The sequence below is a fragment of the Tubulanus polymorphus genome, chromosome 3 (assembly GCF_964204645.1).
Source record: "Tubulanus polymorphus chromosome 3, tnTubPoly1.2, whole genome shotgun sequence".
NCBI lineage: Eukaryota > Metazoa > Nemertea > Palaeonemertea > Tubulaniformes > Tubulanidae > Tubulanus > Tubulanus polymorphus.
The window spans coordinates 22221952-22242674 of record NC_134027.1 but is presented as its reverse complement, the minus strand read 5'-3'; the positions used below and the strand labels follow the sequence as shown (position 1 = coordinate 22242674).

The 20723-nt window shown below is 38.8% G+C and overlaps 1 protein-coding gene and 1 long non-coding RNA gene across 2 annotated transcripts; one reads left to right on the top strand and one right to left on the bottom strand.

The window, feature by feature from the left end:
* Positions 1-6530: 6530 nt before the first annotated feature.
* LOC141902192 (uncharacterized) lies at positions 6531-10920 on the bottom strand. Its single transcript, XM_074789833.1, has 6 exons — positions 10621-10920; positions 9852-9885; positions 9181-9267; positions 8502-8764; positions 7706-7867; positions 6531-6680 (listed from the first exon to the last, which is right to left on the bottom strand). The coding sequence occupies exons 1-6, from the start codon at positions 10918-10920 to the stop codon at positions 6537-6539; spliced, it is 990 nt and encodes a 329-aa protein (XP_074645934.1). The 3' UTR covers positions 6531-6536.
* A 2745-nt stretch (positions 10921-13665) lies between these two features.
* LOC141902872 (uncharacterized) lies at positions 13666-18563 on the top strand. The gene is made up of 3 exons (XR_012618965.1): positions 13666-13709; positions 17929-18133; positions 18488-18563. It is a non-coding gene; the product is annotated as an uncharacterized LOC141902872 (long non-coding RNA).
* The last annotated feature ends 2160 nt before the right edge of the window (positions 18564-20723 follow it).

Sequence of the window (20723 nt, the reverse complement as noted above, 5' to 3'; positions counted from 1 at the left end):
AACAATCAACAAACGTTACTTGACGCCCGGGACTTGTTCCACATCTTTAGCAACGTGTGGTAAAATTTGATTGTACAAATAATTGAATTAATCATTGTCTTTTTGTCCTTACTGAAATCTATAGAGTCGAATGGTGCCTTAAAGCTGATGGAACTCTCCTTTCAGGTCGCTGACAATAGGACGTCGCTAAAACACGTGGATGTACATTTTCTGAAGAAGGATGAACAGCAACCTAACATGAAAATAATGTTTTAAGAAGATACGAGCGGGGAAAGGAATCTTCAAACGTTGATGATACATAATAATATAGATTATGTTCTTACTGTACCACTGGCACGTAATCTCCAAGATACTTCTTTTACACTGAAATTCAATAAACGAATTTACGTAAAATGTATTGTAAATGTGCGTTGACTACAATTATGGATACTATGCTTCACTGCAATATCAGGAAAGAGAAACGTTTTGAGAATATATCGAATTTCGTTTTTAAGACTTCAACGTGGAGAATTGATATTCACACCATTAATAATTAGTTTATTATTTCCAATAGAAGCGGCCCGATTTACAGTCACGGAATGCTAATTTGCACCTGCATTTTTACCTGGTTTATACAAATTCCATAAATGAGGCAATGAATCGAAATGGGCCAGAATTTGTTCACTTTCATTATGCGACTTTTTAAAATTCTATCCACCAAATTGAATCCCCAATCTTTAGAATTGGGGTCAGATTCAAATTGAATTCGCAAGGGATGACAAGGCAAAAAGGCCGAATTCGTTTTGCATTTGAAATATTTTCGTCTAGAATAACTTTCCAAATTTGCTTTCCCGAAGGGCCGTTCACGTTCACACACGGCTTAAGCTTTCAAAGACGTTGTGTTATCTTGACTAATGAAACTTGATATCTTGCCGTGCAACGAAGCATACATCATCCGAACGTTTTACGAAAAAAGGCTTCTGTTGAGATTACCTCAATAATTCACTGTTAGCTAAAATCCCCTGTTAATCAATGTAATCCCTCGATATCAATCAACTTTCAGGTGCGTAGCTATAGTGAGGTTGGGTAAGAATTGAACGAATTTGTGAAAGTACCACTTCGTGATGAGGACTCCGTGCCACCGGCTATCCCACTAGATGGCGTGCAAATCAGTGCGGCGATCCTGTCAACCTGGTGGATCCCCGCTTGCCACAAGTGGAATCGTCGATTGCCACAGTCGAACGTAGAGTCCTCATGATAAGTAAAATTGAAACCTAAGCTCTACGTATTATTTCCTGTGATTTTTGTTTTTGTTTTAACTAAGACATGTTGATAAAGTATCTTAAAAACGTGGTTCCATTTTTTCAATCATTGATAAACAGACCGTTATCATTCTCACACCGAAATGCACAGCAGTACCGGAATTTAAAGCATGTTCGAAATACACCCCGTGTATATTCAAAAACAGTAAACGCGTTCTCAAATGTTTTCATACTTTCTCAGTTTGTATCAAAAATATTGCCAATTTTTGGTCCTTAATTCCTGACAAATTATCTATTTTCAGCACAAATTCATACAAACGTGTCATCTATACCACAAAACACTTTATTAGCGGACCAATTTATGATGTTATGTGTTGGCCATAGAGCTCAATATCTGCCTATGATCATAACTTTCAAGCTCAGGCTCAAACATCCTATTAACTTCCGCTCATTGGAATGGGGTACCCGACGATATAGTCAAACCCGTGGTGGGTTCCAGCAAAACCAACTATCCCGCCAGATGGCGTGATGAGCAGTAATTCGTCCTTGGTCAAAATTAGTTCATTTTCGATGAACTATGAACATGAGTTTTAGACTCCCGAATCCATATATTATCACGGCACTCACCAAACATACAATACTTTCATTCTTCTACTCGGATATCGGTATAGTTACTAGCGACCCTGTCGGATCCTCGCCTGCCATAAATGGAATCCTCGATTGCCACAGCAGCACAACGGGTACCCCGTTGTGCACGCCGACCAAACAAGGTCGTACCACGTTACGCCCCTTATTACAGAAGAGGCTATTACTTAATCAGTAACATTTTGTGGTTATGTCATGACGTATAATTTCAAATAGATTCCCTGTCTGGAAATTAGAACATGTATATATGTTTTGAGAAATTACTGCCAATTGCCACGAAACGAATGAGAGTTATGCGCCAAATATTGTGATTATTTCATAAAGCACACGAATTGCTATTCGTTTGTTTTACACATTTCTTGTCGCATAGCTGACTATGGACACGAACTTGAAGCTGATTTTGACGTTGTTAACAACGTTCTATACAGTAAGTGGAGAGATCATAGACATAGTCGCTTCTTTTAGACAATTTGACTATTTCTCAATTTGAAACATTTTTTGGCGATTCTGAGAAATTGGAGAAATCCTGGAAAATATCTGGAATTCAAAAGCAGCGCTCATAATATATATATATATATATATATATATATATATATATATATATATATATATATATATATATATATATATATATATATATATATATATTTCTCAGAATCGTTGCCATTGTTATGTTGTTCATCGTTTTAGAATTTCCTACGTCGATTGGCGTTTATGAATATATCCTAGTGCAAGCAGGCTTGCCACAGCCGAGACATAACGATCCACACGTGATGGGAAAGCTATCAATGATAGGATACGACATAATGACTCCATTAGACTCAACCATGAATTATATCGTATATTGTGCAACCAACGATAGATTCAGGGTCGAAACGGTGAAATTGTTAAAAGGTTTTGGGAGGGCGTGTCGCTGTTTAAGACGGACGCGTTGCGATTAGAACGGACACGATACTCCCGTGTTTATGCATGTGTTTCAAATATCTTCCAGCGTCATTTGAGAAAAAAACTTCGATATCGACTCGACTTATTGTGGATGCATATGTTATCTGACTTCGTAATCACTTCAATCGAGTTGTATGTATTTCATCGTTATAACCAAGAACCCAGAGGCTATTTTCAGTCAGGATAAAGTCCAAAATCCAAACAGAACTAGGTGTTTTTATCAACGAGATTCGGCTACATCCCGTCGGTTGTATAACCTTGTGATATATTCAGTAGTCATTTTATATTAAGTATATGAACTTACAGCAGATCCCAGTGAGGCCACACCAAAGGAAAACCCTGTTTTCCGTCCCGACCGACCCGATATTTCCCCATTTCAAATAATCGTTTTCAAAATAAAGTATAATCGCCTACCGACCCTTTTTGAAAATTTTAGGTGAAATAACTTTTTTCAAAAATATATATGTGGCCGACCGACTACCAAACTCTCCTTTCTCGTAAATTTTTTTAAATATCAAATCGTGATGTCGGCACTGAGATCAACATCATAAAAACATTTTATTATATCGGATTTAAAATTTGATTCTGGAAATGGCTCAGTCATGCTAAGACAACTTTGCTAATCGGACTTTGATGGCGACCTTGGATTTTAAAATTCCAGGAATTCCGTGAAATATGCTCAAAATATAGTTTTTTTATAGTTAATTGTACAAACACCTCAATTTCCTTTTATTATTGTGGTCTACTAGCTGTTAATCATATTCCTGACTAAAAATTTAGTCCAGTAAAAATTATTTACGGCAACCTACCCACTGATAGAAGAATAAACGATCTTTTTTTCTATAACAAGAAAAGAAAATGTCCTACCTATCTACCCATTTTGGTGATTGCCCCGCCCGAGAAATAGGATTTTTTGGTGTGGCCTGATATATATCCGATCACCGTTAATCCTGCTTTTAAACAAACACAAATACCTACATCTGATATCAAAGAGGACAAGAGAGAATCCCATTTTACTGGAAAAGTTCTTTTTCATTATGATAAAACGAATGAGTCGTATACAGTCAACTATTTCAGTTCATGATGAAAGCTGATCGAAGTACATGTATAATTAACGTTGTAGCTTTTGGTACAAGTTGTGAAACTAAATTAGGCAACGATGCTCCTGGATGTCGTGCGGGCGCTTTACATTCACGGCGTGCGCGTTATTGTGAGGCAAATACGAACCGTATCGAACCAAGTCGAACCAGTACAAGTGATAAGGCTTATTGCATTAGGAGCGTTTATCAATAAATGATCCGCTGTCATTTAGGATTGATGACATGATAATCATATCAACACAGACAGATATCTCCTTAATATAAGTATTGCTCCGCTTTACTAATTAAGCTTCTCTGAAATTTGTTCACCTTCATAACCATTCTAACCATTGCACTGTTGAGCTCGACGTCGAATATTGACACATCGGATTCAAAATTTCTCAAAATCTGTTACCTTCTGAACACGAAATCTTCAATTCCTGCTGGCGATAGTTAAAATACCTTGGTTTTTACAATTCTCCACAGGGAAACATCACACGGAATGTAAACCAGTAATTTCGTGATTTTGAATCAATTTTTTTTCACCTGGCAACTGGTCATCAACATTGAATATACACAATGGAACAATCTGTAATTTTGGTTCTTCTCAATTTTTAAAGCCATTCAAAAACACGGTAGCGCTCAACCATGCATGACGTATTTTTGCCCAGTTGTATACAAAGCCGACCTACGCCCGGCTTTAATCTCCCACGCCTAGCCGATAGAAGGAAGCAATCACGACTAAAGTCTATTTATTTTTGATTGTCCACGATCTTTTTGGGATATTTCGCTTTGTTTTGGGTGTGCGTACCTCATAATTTGACATTTTGTAACTTTTCCCGCAAATGTATATGTCATTTGACTGTCAACATAATAAATAAGACTCCAAAACTTCTGATAAATGGTCGATTGAAGTTCAAATATGGAATTTCAGTGAGAGGCAGAACAGGTGCAAGAGAATGCACATTCTCCGAAAAGACAAGCATTCGGTGTGCTAGAGTTTCTCGAATCCAAAGTGGTTTTGGGAATGAAAGCGATATTTCTAAACTATTCATGCTATGAGAAATATGCATTGGAAATATTAGGAATATTTAGTGCCATTTCAGAGAAATACCCTAGTATCTTAAGAAAGTCAAATGCCGCCCGCGTCATAAACAAGTTCCCCAATAAAAAAAAGCAAATGCGCTCGCCCGCATCGGGAAAGCATCAATTTTCTCAACAAAAATCAAAATCTGCTCGCCCACATAGCTGTATATTGTGCGACAGCGTTTTTATTCTGCGGTCGTTTATATGCTCACCCTCCCAAATAGGTAATCCACATTTTACTGTGACAACGGTTGAGTTCGTTTCATTTTACCTCATTTCGATGAAGCGTGAAAATAGCAGAAATTTTTGTCTCCGTTTCGATATGAGTCGATATAGTTTGATTTTTTAGGTTAAAGTAGCTTCTTAATTCTAAATTAAGTTTCTGCAAATGTTCTTCTTGCATTACTAGTATTTGTTCGTGGCATTAGTAGAAAAACTTCCTTCTGGCGTCTCTTCTATAAGTCTCTGGTTGAACTTTGTATTTCAATCTTTTTTTAAAGCAATTGAAATAAAATTTAACCCCTCTCGTTACTTTCCAAAAAATTGATTACATAACTAAGGTATTTCTTTGCGTGGCCTTAAGTAAATGGAAATGCATATTTTCCACCTTGGTGAAACCCACTGTCCGTGTTGAAACGATGATAGGTACGATTCCATGATGCAAAAAGAAAGACTCCGAAAAGGTTGATACGTCGGGATTCATGCTTGAATTTGTATCGAGAGATACATTTTCCTTATACGGAAATTATGGTGCGTTTATTCGTGAATGTGGTTTTCAACGCTAGGCAGGTTCATTTACAAGTCAACTTGCCTGGTGTCGGAAATAGTAAAATCGGTTTTTTAGCTTTTAGGAAATATATTGTTGGGCTTTCAGGAAATATATTATTGAGCTTTCAGCTATCAGCGGTCGAACAATAAATAACGAACAAGAAAATACGAGAGTTGGAGTTCATGGCCAGTGTTGCTATCATCAGACTCTACTGGCGCCATACATAAACAATAAATAGTTATGTAAATAAACATGTCTTGGAATAACTTGAAAATTCTCACAGCGAAGCGAAACCAATGGTTAGGCCATGGGCTACGGCGAGTGCAAAAAGAATTTTTAGAATAATGTGACGTGTGTAGGAACGTAAACATTCCATACATGGGTCGGTGGAATGTTATGACGTATGATTGCGTAACAATCTGTGAATACCAAACCATGTGTAGTTAAGGGCCTGCGCACGTTAAAATGTCGTAGAGAGGGCGTTTAGAGATACGTAGAATGTATACATCCGACCAACAGAAAATAAAGATGGAAGATAGCTTAAGTAATGGTCGACCGGTTGACAGGCTGTAACCTATTTTCATCGTTTACTCTAGCTGTCGACTGTCAACGGTCATTTGCTGTTATAACACTAACCGGTGAACGCAGTGTTACTTGACACACGCACTTTAATGCCGTACACAAAGCTTGACCGGTTTAATTAGATCGACTATATAATATACATCAATATTCGACATTCGTTCTGTAATTGTGGGATTTTAGGGCGTTATTTTACAACGGTGTCAACTGAAGAGCGTTATTGTTATTGCATCCCCCGCATTGTGCGCGGCATTTGATATTCATGATTTGTCTATTGGCAGTAAACGTCGGGCCGACCATGTTCCATCTACCGTATCCGTATTTCTTCCACGTTACCTGAAATTATAAAATAGTTAGCAATAGACGTCGAGGGAACGGTAGCAAGGTTATGCCAGGCCTGGCGCATAGGATAACGGCGACGCTGTGGTGACAAGCGAGGATTCCATGAGGATATTACAGGTTTGCTAATGCAGCTGTAGACCTGTTTCTCTGTTTTCAATTAGAATCAATTCAAAATTATCAAAAACTTAAGACTGGAGACAGAGAGAAGCACATTGCGGCAACTATAAACTACTTTGGCGGTTATTTTAACCAAATGTAATTTTCACGATTATCATTTCGCGTCGTCAAAACCATTACGATAATGTTAACATACATTGAACTGTGCGTTATTTAAGGGGTTTTGTGCTACTCGATGTGCATTACGTTATCAATATTGGCGTTTGAAAAAAACAATTATCAAAATTGGCGTTTTGTTTTGTGATTGAACTAATCATATGACTCATATTTTTCATTTGATTTCATATCTTTTTTAAAAATTTTGAGAGAATGTACGCTACACCATTAATATATCGGAGCTAGACTGGCTGTCGGTCAATTCAATTCAATTATCGATATGATATTTAAATTCAAAATATCTTTATTGGCCCTTAATATCCTATCATCTATGTCATATTTATGAATCGTTGTCGTCAATATTAAGCAATATGTATGAGTCATTCTTCAAGGCGTCAATTAACTTTCAAGTTACTTTTCTCTTTTATTTACTTATTCCGGTTTTTGAATTTGGCAATCACTAGCAATTGTCAAATTAGCAAAGAACGTCTATCTCAATCATTGATAAATTCTTGTCAATTTCAAATTGCTCTTATATGTGTGGGTTTTTCGTTATACCGTATACTTCCACGGAAAAAAATCGATTTTCAACTAACGACTCTGATGAATATTCTCGGCAAATGAAACGAATATAGTCACAAGTACAGTCAAGATGGCCTAATGATCATGCAATTATCTTCAATTTTCAGTTGAACAAACCCATTCGATTCGTCTAGTTATAAATGCTCAAGGTTAAGCTAACTAACCCCATGGGCTATCTTGAATCCGGTTTGCGTCAAGTCAATCCTTGCCGCACCCATTCCAGAGTTGTATCTAGCACACGCTTTCGCTTCGCCGTATTTCACTTTATTAGTCGGGTTACAATTGACGGAAGCGAATCTATAATCTGTCTTGATAACGATGTAATTCTGAAATATGAACAAAAATAACGTTATTTTTCGTATACGGTACACTTCGATATCCATTTTTTTACATTTTCCGAAATTAGAATTCTCCTCAAATCGAAATCCTTGGACGACATTAGGCCTATTTTAGTCAATTAAATCGCCGTATTTGTTTGTTGAACTTTTGACCTGATGTATACGCTATCAATAAACTCTATTGTCAATCACGCTAGAAAACAGTTGAATGGGCTACCATCGAAAATTCATAAAGACTACACTGCGAAAGTATTCAGGTACGTTCGACAAACTGCTTTTCTCGATAAAGATTTTTTACAACTCATTAATTCCGACGTTTCTGTTATAAAGAATACAATTCTCTGCCAGTCGAGAAACTTCGATTTCCAATATATTGGTTGTTTTTTTCTCTAATTTCCAACGTGCTGTTAACTCGAATAATGGGAAGATCTTTATTGCGTCAATTTGACACGGCATACGTTCATCGCATACTCGTTATTCAACAAGTACAGAAAAGTATTATCTATATCACTTTGAAGTACCATCAACAGGTTACCACCAAACAATAAATCATATTCAGCACGACGTACGTAGGCCTACGTCTGTAGATATTACAATGATATAAGATACAATATTTACTTACCCAAATAGAGATACGAACTCGCCAGAATTTGATGTAACACCAGTCCTTCCACACTCTATATATCCCGCTTTTCTTTGCCTCGCTGAAGTTATTTTTCCGCCCGGCCGGAAGTGGAAGGTACTCTCTAGGTGTTAGTGACATCATCGCGTGGCAGAAGATTCTGAATTTGCGTTTATACGCGCTTTTTATCGGGTACAAATCGTAAGTCTTGTCTGTGGTATCGCCTCTGATCAACACATCCGTACACGACACCGGTTTCAGACCTGCAGATGAAACAAAATGGCCGTATCGTCATAAGCTAGTTTCTTCAATGAGCAGTTATCATGCTAAATGGCATACGTTCCCACGATCTAGCAGTGACCATCGAAATATGAGAAATTATCTTTGGTTACTTGAGGTGATGACGAAAAATAATGAAAAATCACCGTTAAAGATGAAATAAGATTTATTTTGTATGACTTGCCCATAACTTAAAATCTCTATGAGAAGAGATATTCTAGATTGTATATATTTCAAACTTTGATGATTAATACGGGATATCGACAAATTCAAGTTCTTCAATTACCCGTTTGATGGCGCTAGTCAAAACCGGAAATTGGAACCTAAATCCGCCATGTTCTAGTTCATTTGCGATAAAAATCTCCCGCTTCAATCTTTTAGTTAGCGATATTTTACTTACTATAAAACGGCACGCATAATCCTTTGAATATGATATCCTGACAATGTGTTGAATTCGATAAAACCTCACTTCGAACGCTAAATATTACTAGAAATGTAAAAAAATTACCAAAAATAACAGATTTAGCGATGACGCTCGAAGCAATGACTGGTGCCGGGTGTCATCACTTTGTTTTTGAGTTCAGGACTCTTAAAGTAAATTTATTGCAGGCTACACTGATAAACATAAAATAATATTATGAAATAAAATTGATTTTAAAGGACTAAACTGGTAGATTCATAATAAAAATATGAAAAGGACCAGGACTCGAACCAACAATCAAAATTGGGCCGTCAAGTGCTGCCACCATGTGACACCTGGCAACCAGTCTTTGCATCGTCAGCAGTTGCAAAATATTTTTTGATAATTTTAGGACATTTATAGTAATTTCTAGCCTTTGCAGTGAGGTTTTATCATATCCATCGTAGCGGTAGGATATCATATATAAAGGATTATGCGTGACGATAAATAGTAAGTAAAATATCGCTCATTGAAAACTTGAAGCGAGAGATTTTCATTGCAAAAGAACTAGAGCATGGCGGATTTAGGTTCAAATTTCCGGTTCTGACTAGCGCCATCAAACGCGTAATTCCAGAACTTGAATTTGTCGATATCCCGTATTATAAACTTACTATAGCGCTGGCAATCATCTTCGAGAACGCTGCACTGAAATTTGATAACCAAATTTACTTATTAATCAATTTAGCTCAAATGAAGGCTGATTTTGGGGCCACATACTCAATCTCAAACAATTTGCTTCACATTTTTTCATTTCTCGTTTTAACGCTTCGTTTAAACTAACTTTTCATTTTAATGCCTTCCTTTGCTTGAACTCGGACACAGCGATTTATTGGATACAACAAATATAGAATTCCGTCCAAAATAAGAAAATTTAATGCATTTCATCCTGGATATAACGACTAATCGGTGAAAACAAACATATTTTCTGGTGCTGATATTCGCTGTAACGAGGTTCCACTCTCTTGATATTGATATTGACAATGTTTAGAAAAAGGATCGCTTGGGGTTTTTAAAGTGCTATTCACTTTTTTCACTGGTTTACAGTCACAGAATGCTGATCCAAAATTGAAGCAGGCTAAATTTGTAGTTAATTGAATTATAGTCATTTCCTAATATTTCGATCGTGGGACTTAATCCGCACAATTACACTCATACAACTGTGGAGTCAAATTAGACCTCAAATTATGGAACTCATAGATCCAGAGTCAAATCAAACAAATACAACTATGGAACTTGATCCGGAGAGTAGAAATCAAGCGCACAATTTTCGAACTGGATCCAGAGCCAATTTACGTAAACGCTTAAGCAGCGTATGGACATATTCTATGGAACATGCTGTTTGAATAGTGCAAAAATAGTGCAAAAATATCCTATACTGACCTTAAATCTAAATGCTGTGCCATTTCTTTGCCTGAACGTCGGGCCAATTGGTAACTTGTCACTCAATTCGCAAACGCTGGAATCTCCGTGATAATTGAACGATTTGCATTTAGTATCCAGTGAACACGCGGCGCTGCAACTGATCAAAGAGGCTGAATTATTATCAATAGACAGATACGGTCCATCTATCGAGTAATCGTTTCCTCTTGTCGCTACTTCTGCGAAATATACCGAGCCCGTTTCGAAACATTCGCAGTTAATCAGCAAACAAGTCATAAGAATGTGAACGAGGTAAGTCATGCTTCTTATTTTCATTGCCGTCGCAATTTCTTCCCTCTAACTACGAATCTACAAAGAGTAGTGAATTACATCCTTTTTGAACGCGAAGCGTAGCTCATCTATTATTAAAATATCGAAACAAAGAAACACTGACATGCTGCACGGTAAACTCATTGTTTTTCAAAAAAATTAAATATGGCTGAAACTATCAACTAATTCATCTAATTGGAAATCAATAGACTGGCGACAATATCGACCAGTTTTCCAAGCCAAATCTTCAGCGCGTTTTTCGAATAGAACAATAGATAATTGCAGCTTTCGTTGAAGCCATTTTTCCCGCTGGTTGTCCTAGAGCACAGCCAATGTCGCTAAAGCCGTTATATTGATATATAAACAATCAACAAACGTTATACTTGACGCCCGGGACTTGTTCCACATCTTTAGCAACGTGTGGTAAAATGTGATTGTACAAATAATTGAATTAATCATTGTCTTTTTGTCCTTACTGAAATCTATAGAGTCGAATGGTGCCTTAAAGCTGATGGAACTCTTCTTTCAGGTCGCTGACAATAAATAGGACGTCGCTAAAACACGTGGATGTACATTTTCTGAAGAAGGATGAACAGCAACCTAACATGAAAATAATTTTTTAAGAAGATACGAGCGGGGAAAGGAATCTTCAAACGTTGATGATACATAATTATATAGATTATGTTCTTACTGTACCACTGGCACGTAATCTCCAAGATACTTCTTTTACACTGAAATTCAATAAACGAATTTACGTAAAATGTACCAATTTACGTAAAATGTATTGTAAATGTGCGTTGACTACCATTATGGATACTATGCTTCACTGCAATATCAGGAAAGAGAAACGTTTTGAGAATATATTGAATTTCGTTTTTAAGACTGCAACGTGGAGAATTGATATTCACACCATTAATAATTAGTTTATTATTTCCAATAGAAGCGGCCCGGTTTACAGTCACGGAATGCTAATTTGCACCTGCATTTTTACCTGGTATATACAAATTCCATAAATGACGCAATGAATTGAAATGGGCCAGAATTTGTTCACTTTCATTATGCGACTTTTTAAAATTCTATCCACCAAATTGAATCCCCAATCTTTAGAATTGGGGTCAGATTCAAATTGAATTCGCAAGGGATGACAAGGCAAAAAGGCCAAATTCGTTTTGCATTTGAAATATTTTCGTCTAGAATAACTTTCCAAATTTGCTTACCCGAAGGGCCGTTCACGTTCACACACGGCTTAAGCTTCCACAGACATTGTGTTATCTTGACTAATGAAACTTGATATCTTGCCGTGCAACGAAGCATACATCATCCGAACGTTTTACGAAAAAAGGCTTCTGTTGAGATAACCTCAATAATTCACTGTTAGCTAAAATCCCCTGTTAATCAATGTAATCCCTCGATATCAATCAACTTTCAGGTGCGTAGCTATAGTGAGGTTGGGTAAGAATTGAACGAATTTGTGAAAGTACCACTTCGTGATGAGGACTCCGTGCCACCGGCTATCCCACTAGATGGCGTGCAAATCAGTGCGACGACCCTGTCAACCTGGTGGATCCCCGCTTGCCACAAGTGGAATCGTCGATTGCCACAGTCGAACGTAGAGTCCTCATGATAAGTAAAATTGAAACCTAAGCTCTACGTATTATTTCCTGTGATTTTTGTTTTTGTTTTAACTAAGACATGTTGATAAAGTATCTTAAAAACGTGGTTCCATTTTTTCAATCATTGATTAACAGACCGTTATCATTCTCACACCGAAATGCACAGCAGTACCGGAATTTAAAGCATGTTCGAAATACACCCCGTGTATATTCAAAAACAGTAAACGCGTTCTCAAATGTTTTCATACTTTCTCAGTTTGTATCAAAAATATTGCCAATTTTTGGTCCTTAATTCCTGACAAATTATCTATTTTCAGCACAAATTCATACAAACGTGTCATCTATACCACAAAACACTTTATTAGCGGACCAATTTATGATGTTATGTGTTGGCCATAGAGCTCAATATCTGCCTGTGATCATAACTTTCAAGCTCAGGCTCAAACATCATATTAACTTCCGCTCATTGGAATGGGGTACCCGACGATATAGTCAATATATACCTGCAAAACCACCTATCCCGCCAGATGGCGTGATGAGCAGTAATTCGTCCTTGGTCAAAATTATTTCATTTTCAATGAACTATGAACATGAGTTTTAGACTCCCGAATCCATATATTATCACGGCACCCACCAAACATACAATACTTTCATTCTTCCACTCGGATATCGGTATAGTTTTCATTAATAATTGATTCATTTGTGAGAAAATTTCATTTAGACTTAATTGAAATGTAGAAGAAATCTAACGCGGCCGACCAACTCTCTACTAGCGAACCTGTCGGATCCTCGCCTGCCATAAATGGAATCCTCGATTGCCACAGCACCACTGCGGGTACCCCGTTGTGCATGCCGACCAAACAAGGTCGTACCACGTTACGACCCTTATTACAGAAGAGGCTATTACTTCATCAGTAACATTTTGTGGTTATGTAATGACGTATAATTTCAAATAGATTCCCTGTCTGGAAATTAGAACATGTATATATGTTTTGAGAAATTACTGCCAATTGCCACGAAACGAATGAGAGTTATGTGCCAAATATTGTGATTATTTCATAAAGCACGCGAATTGCTATTCGTTTGTTTTACACATTTCTTGTCGCATAGCTGACTATGGAGACGAACTTGAAGCTGATTTTGACGTTGTTAACAACGTTCTATACAGTAAGTGAAGAGATCATAGACATAGTCGCTTCTTTTAGACAATTTGACTATTTCTCAATTTGAAACATTTTTTGGCTTTTCTGAGAAATTGGAGAAATCCTGGAAAATATCTGGAATTCACAGATTTTCCGGTTAGTCCTTAGAAAATTATGGACAAAAATCTCAAAATGGTGTAGAGCCGTCATTCGTGAGCACAGGAAATCTATAAAATAGGAACAAAAACGAAAAGGCATCTATCAGATGAAGTTGGGGCCAACCCCGGTATTATATATCTTTGAAGAAATACACGCCAAATGAATTACTCATAGTAGAGCTATAAGAATCGAAACGCACTATTATCAACGATGGCTCTAAATATAACTATTTATTGTCGAAATGTATACTTTCTCGGATGATATTCGTTAAGAAGGCTTGATACGTGTCGAATTTCGTAAAGAGCTTATCGTCTCAGAGAACAGTTTTCGAGTTTGCGTTCTAAATGTTATCTATTGGCGATTCGATTTGAACTCAATGGCTGGCAATTACTTGAAACGCATTAACGGGGAGCGATAGCGGTAGGGATGATGGTGCGATGAATATACTAATGTGCATCCATTATCACCTTCTCTCTCTCTCTCTCTCTCTCTCTCTCTCTCTCTCCGTCACTCTCTCACTCGATCGGGCCGTGGCACAAAGCTAAGCCATCTTTACTAAGGCCTGCACACATATTAATACACATTATCGCGTCGATACTTTCGCTGGTCTATCTATATAAATCGGCGGCATTGTGACCAGTCAACAGACCGCAAGTTACCGGGTCAACCACCAGAGCGAGCCTTGTCAGGTAGCCATGTGACATGGATAGAACTGGAATGCAAATTGGGCGGTTATTATTCAACGGTTCTGTGTAGAGCGGAATGAGTTTGAACGCCACCTCGCAAGTTTTCTTTTCTCGCACCTGGCAGAACGCCGTTTGGTACACGTTTAACATTTACATCTATTTCTGGATGATGACCGGTTTCGCGGGAAGCGCACTGTCCGTAATCATTCTGTTCCGTGTGCGTCGCTCTATAGACGCGTGCAGCTTTCAGTACCTGGTACCGCTGGCCTTCTCCGATTCGATTTTCGTCGTTACATTCTCGCTGAAAGCGCTCGAGCGGATTCATATCGTGGCCGGTAATTTTCACGGTAAATACATGTTCTTCGCGATTAGCGATGTCTCCTGTAAGCTGGGTATGTTTCTGATCAGTATCGGTATGAAAACCTCTTCTTGGGTGCTGTTGTGTTTCGCCGTTGAGCGCAGCGTAGCCGTGTTGGCGCCGTTACAGGTCGGAAGATTCGTGACGCGGACTCGACGATGGTATTTGGTCTTATCGGTATTCGCATATTTCACTGTTTCCGAGAGCGCGATGATCGGCCAGTTTTACCTGAAAACCTACCAGAGTCACGACGGCAGCGTAACGAGACATTGTGAATGGTATATGGTCCCGGGTATCTCGACTAAAATCAAGATCATTTATACGTATGTTGTGACTATAATAATCCCTTTTTGCGGTTTTGCCGTATCCACTGCACTGATCGCCAGTCAGTTCGCCAGACGAGACGCTCGCTTCAAAAACACGAACACATCAGGACAGGAACGCAGATGCGTGCGCAATCTGATTTGCATAACCGTGGCGTATTTCCTATTCAACGTGCCCAGCGCGGTGTTTGAAACCCTACAGGGCACGTCGACTGTGCAGTCACAATTGCCGGTGCATCTGCAAAATTTATCTAACATGATCGGAGGAGTCATGATGATCACTAACAGCGGCGTCAACTTCTTTATTTACGTGGCTAATTTGAAATTGTTTCGCCACGAATTGACGCGTCTTGTCACCAGGATCCGGTAAACATCATCAGTCGTTAACCGGTCGCACAATCAAGGCGTAGGTCTATGACAATAAGCTTCAATGGGCCAATCAAACAACATTAGATCATTAAAACAAAGTAAATTTTAGTTCCATAGCCGATATAACATAAAGCGATCAGTCTACGCTCTATTTTGGTTCTGGCTGGTATTACATATTAAGAGCTTTTGTTAATATATCTAGCCAATCAGGTTCGTAGTATTGATAGAACGAATCTGCCGATGAGAAACAACGCATCTCATTGGTTTATACATAGACCGGTGGGTGCTGAACTGGCGGCCAGAGCTTGTTTTGGCGTGAGTATTGACGGTAGGCAAATGAAACCCTGGCCAGCATGGATGATAAAACGCGTATCGAAGCGGTCTTATTCCCAGAGCTAGTGGGGGATTCAATGCCCGATTCGTTGAGTCTAAAACTATGAAAAAAATATTGGAAAAGAAATAGCAGCCATGACCTTTTGATAAAGGAAATAGTAGTAATGTTTAAGTTTACTACTATTCTATGGATTTTTGATACGTAGTTTTTGTTACGATTCGTGATATCACGCCCGCTATTTATCGATATCGGGCGTGATGATTTGATATCTGACGAGGCAGTACTTAATAAATGATCAAGTTGATCTATCAGGTCTCAACCTTTGATCTTTCAAATGTAGATATTTCCTAATTCCCGATTATGACTTACAATTAACCAGAGATGTTCGACTGTCTTTAATAAGGACGCTGCATCGACCATTGTATTTTGCAACGTTCACAAAATAAAAACAGCTGACTGGTAGGGAGGGAGAGAGTGAAAAATCTCGTTTGTCATTTAAATTATATTGATCTCAATCTCAGATTGCATTATTCAGTTTGAATCTCAATAAAAAGTGTTCATATTTGGTAACAGTGGTTTTTCTTACATTATATATTCTAGGTGTAATAAGGTTCAAAGCAGGTTCTAGCGATCGGTATTCGAACCCTTTTTTCTAAGGTAAATTGCGAATGTTCTTGAGGGCAAACTGACCGGAATGTTCGGATCAATTGAAACCTTAATAAACCCAAAATCTTGAAAGTAGTTCTGGCAGTGACGTGTTAATTGATATTTATTTATGATCTTTATAATATATGATATAAAGGGCTTTAAACTTCGTTTATCGTGGGTATCTTTCTAACTAGCAAGCTCGCGATGTTCTGCTGTTATTTTGCTCCACCAGATTTTCCGTTATTTAATTGACCACGTAGTACCATTTTACAGGCAACATCGATCCACTCCGCATTGGACATGTGTGAAGTCGAAGGCTGAATGATAATAAGTCGCGTGAAAGCGAAAGCTGACAACAAATTCGTTACGGAAATCTAATTACGGAGAGGTGGCCATCCTCTGAAATCATCTATAGACTTGTCCCAAATGCATGACTGAAAAGATCGATCAGAGATGATATTTGATATGTCGTAGAGGGGTGGATTCAGAAGGCAGCCACCTTGTATTAATAATTGTTAGTATTGGAGGCAAAATGAACTGTTATCGGTAAAAAAATCAACAATGGCTTTAATGTCACTAACTATTCATCGTCGGTGTGTATATACCTTCTCTAATGGTGTTCGTTAAGAATGGTTCATACGCGTCGATTTGTTAAAATTGTCAGCTAATTTTTTTGCAAAGAGTAGCTTTCAAGTGTACGCTCTTAAAATCATGTTGAGCGGTGTAATAAATTCATTAAATGGTTTACTATATGAGTGAAAAGGCATTAATAGTCGGGCAATAGCGAGTGGCGCTCTTAGTTGTTCGTTAAAAATTCGATTCAAAGTGCATCCATTATCATTCGAGACACACTTACTCTCCGGGGATACCTATTCGATCAGTCCGTGTGGACAAGAAGGTGAAGCAAAAAGTAAGATCTGCATGCATAACACTGTCGCGTCGATGCCATCTGTGGTGGTGTATGAGCAGTCAACAGACCTAGCAACCCGGGGGAGCCTTGCGAAATAGATGAACAGAACGACAAAGTAGAAAGGCTCTTACAAGCGAAGTCTTTCGACTCGAACGAGGAAGCATCCAGCCAAGAACTGGGTGGTTATAAAACAGGCTCCTAAGAGATATTCACTGGAGAGAGTATGAGTTTGAACGCTACCTCGCGAGTGTTCTTTTCTCGCACGTGGCAGAACGCCGTTTGGTACACGTTTAACATTTACATTTATTTCTGGATGGTGACCGGCGTCGCGGGAAGCGCACTGTCCGTAATCTTCCTATTCCGCCATCGTTGTTGATATGCACACTAGCGAACCTGGTATTTTCTCAATTGCCATAGTCGCCACAGATACCTCATCTGTTTTCAATCTTGTTTGTAGGGATGCATCGTGAAGCCTTGCGTTGCTGCGGCCGCGCAGGGCCAGTGCTCGAATAATCTCGGATGGATTCGGCGAATTGAAGTTTCCAAGTACGAGCCACACAAGCCGCTGGTCATATCGGTCACTATAGAAACCAACCTGTCATCGGAAGCCTACTGGTACGTCCGGTTTCCTTCATCGCGAGAAGTGCCAATTACGAGTTCGGGTAATTTTCCATTTTATATCTTCATAATCATGACTAAAAATCATTGAACCAAAAAAGATACATTGATATCGGTTTCCATAGACAAGTGAAAATCCAACATTTGACGTTTTGACTAAATTCTGTGGAGATACCAAATTAACTGTGTCCAAAAGAAAAATTCTAGGAGATAGGTGAATTCGGTGGTATTACGGATGGTGGTATAAGGAACTTTGACTGTAATTAGAATGATGATATGTATTTATTACAGTTATTTTGAAAGACGACCCTAGTGCAGTCATGGTATATTAAAGGGAAACAAATTATCTTTGTTCGGCCTAGGTTTTCTAACCAAATAATGAAGATTTACATTTTCAGACGACGGCAGATACGGAAGAATATCTCAACAGACTTCAGGTTCGTCAACTACAACACGTTTGGAACTCAAATCAGCGCCCGAATCTAGTGGACTACTAGGAGTTTACAGACTGATGTTGAAACTGACCGGCTGCCAATTATACATTGCCCATGTCAACATAAATGCTGGAGAATTGGCAATCGTGCGCAACGTTCCACTAGGTAGAGTGACCGGGTCACCGGAAACTGTATTCGTAGAAGATGCCGTCGATGGTAAGGTAAATCTGGAACGACGCCTGACAATAGACGTCACTGATGCGGCACCGCAATTTGCTCGCGGTAAGAAAGACGTCGTTGTGGAAGGTAACTGGTACCGGTTACTCGGAAACGACGGCCAAAGAATAGATGACTACTGGAACACGTTGGATAGAGGTGGATCGTACAGCAGATGGATTGACGATCAGACTTTCGAGACGAAAAATGTCGCTAGACTGAACGCGATGAATGATATCGCAGGTGAATACTGCGTGTCTGGTCCTTACAAAGACTTGAGCGTCGACAACGTGATTCAAATTATCTCCACTTTTTGCACATTCGTCACTAGGAAAAGTGATTCTGGAAAGATTAGAAACGTTATCTTGTACACGGATTGGTTGCATCATCGGTTATGGCAGGCTAAGACTGACGCGTTGGGGATGTTCGGCTCGGTGCCTATAGACCGCAAAGGGATGAACGTGATTATGGTATTGGCTGTGGCTTATCCGCGCCCTAATATTTGGATGACAAGTAGCAATGGCAATCTGGTTAAACCGGTGTCGAAAATAGAATGGAATAACTATCTTATGGCCTACTTCGAAGTGGATGGTAGCCGGTCAGCGATTTTCGATGAACGATGGAAATTGGAGGTCGGATATCGCCACGCGTTGCAAACGAAAATGATCAAGTTTGTGGGGTTCGAACCGGTTAGATTCATTTCGAACACCGAAACGCATGTGGTGAACAATTCAACGAGCAAGAAACGGGTAATATATGTATTCGTACAAATGAAAATGCCGCCCGGATCGAAATGACCCAAGATAGGTGGATTGAATATTGAAATTAATTGAATACAAACGAGTAGATTTGACTGGAGTCACTATTACGCCCAATAGATACTCTAAATTCATCGGCCCAATCCTGAACCCGGCTAAGAAATTACTCTCAGCCCAGGGTCCATCCATTAACAGTCCCATAGTTGTTGGTAAAACCTAGACGCCAAGGTTCTCGAAAGAAGAGGCAAATTTTCAGGAGCCTTTATGGACTAAGTTCTAATCCTAAATTAACAGTTGAATTTTACCGCATAACTATAACAGAACTGATGCTCCTATTCCATCGCAAAAAGATAAGCTTATAGCTGGGCGTATTCGGGCGTAAAAAATCGCGAAATTAATTTCAGTTTTGATAAACTTTGACACAATGCGGTACCGACACCGCTACTGTGGCAAGCGAGGATACACTAAGTTCGCTATAGTGCTTACTCAGTTACCACGCTTCTTTACATCTTGTAAATTTCATCGAAGATGAACTAATTTTCATTATACATGTAAATATAACTTTTTGTATTCTTACGAAATCTGGTACGAATTACGATATTGGCACCTTTTTCTGTTTAGTTTCTATTTCACGGGCAAATCCATGGGGACTAGGGCAATTAGCGTGCCTGTATACAATATTGCATTTTCGGACATCAAAGTGGCCCTTTGAAATGTGCAAAGTTCTTCAAAATTAGTGCCCGGATCCCCTGCATTACGAACACACCAAAGTGTTTTCCTGTTTAGAAAACGGGTTAGATATACCGATTATTTTTTTTTTGTCATATCTTAGATATAATGTATTAAGAGATGTGATAACTAAAGATGGTTCAACTTCTTTTTCAGGTTATGTTGAACTGCGATGCAACCGGCTATCCGCTACCGGACGTGCGTTTCTATCGAACGCGTCAGACAGGTCGGATCCACGATTTGAGCGCGTTCGAAAGGGCAGCCTCCGAAATAGCGCCAACGGGTAACGTAGAGATCGTCACATCTCGACATTCCACGCGGGTTTTGGCTCGTTTGATCATCAATTCCCCGACTGCAGCTGATGTGACCGGCTGGGATTCGAATTACGTGTGCCGCGCTAAAAACAAATACATGCATGAGTTTCGCCGTATGGTGCTGCTGGATAACTAATCTCTGAACATAAAACGTTCAGAAGAAAAGATGCATGCGTTTTCATT

Excerpts from the sequence above, each read along its gene's own strand:
- LOC141902192 (XM_074789833.1), bottom strand. The coding sequence starts at position 10,920 with ATGACTTACCTCGTTCACATTCTTATGACTTGTTTGCTGATTAACTGC. Across the intron at positions 8,765-9,180 it reads ATTATGCGTGCCGTTTTATA|GTCTGAAACCGGTGTCGTGT; the intron begins GTAAGTAAAATA and ends TTTCATCTGCAG. Across the intron at positions 7,868-8,501 it reads GAGTTCGTATCTCTATTTGG|AATTACATCGTTATCAAGAC; the intron begins GTAAGTAAATAT and ends TTCATATTTCAG.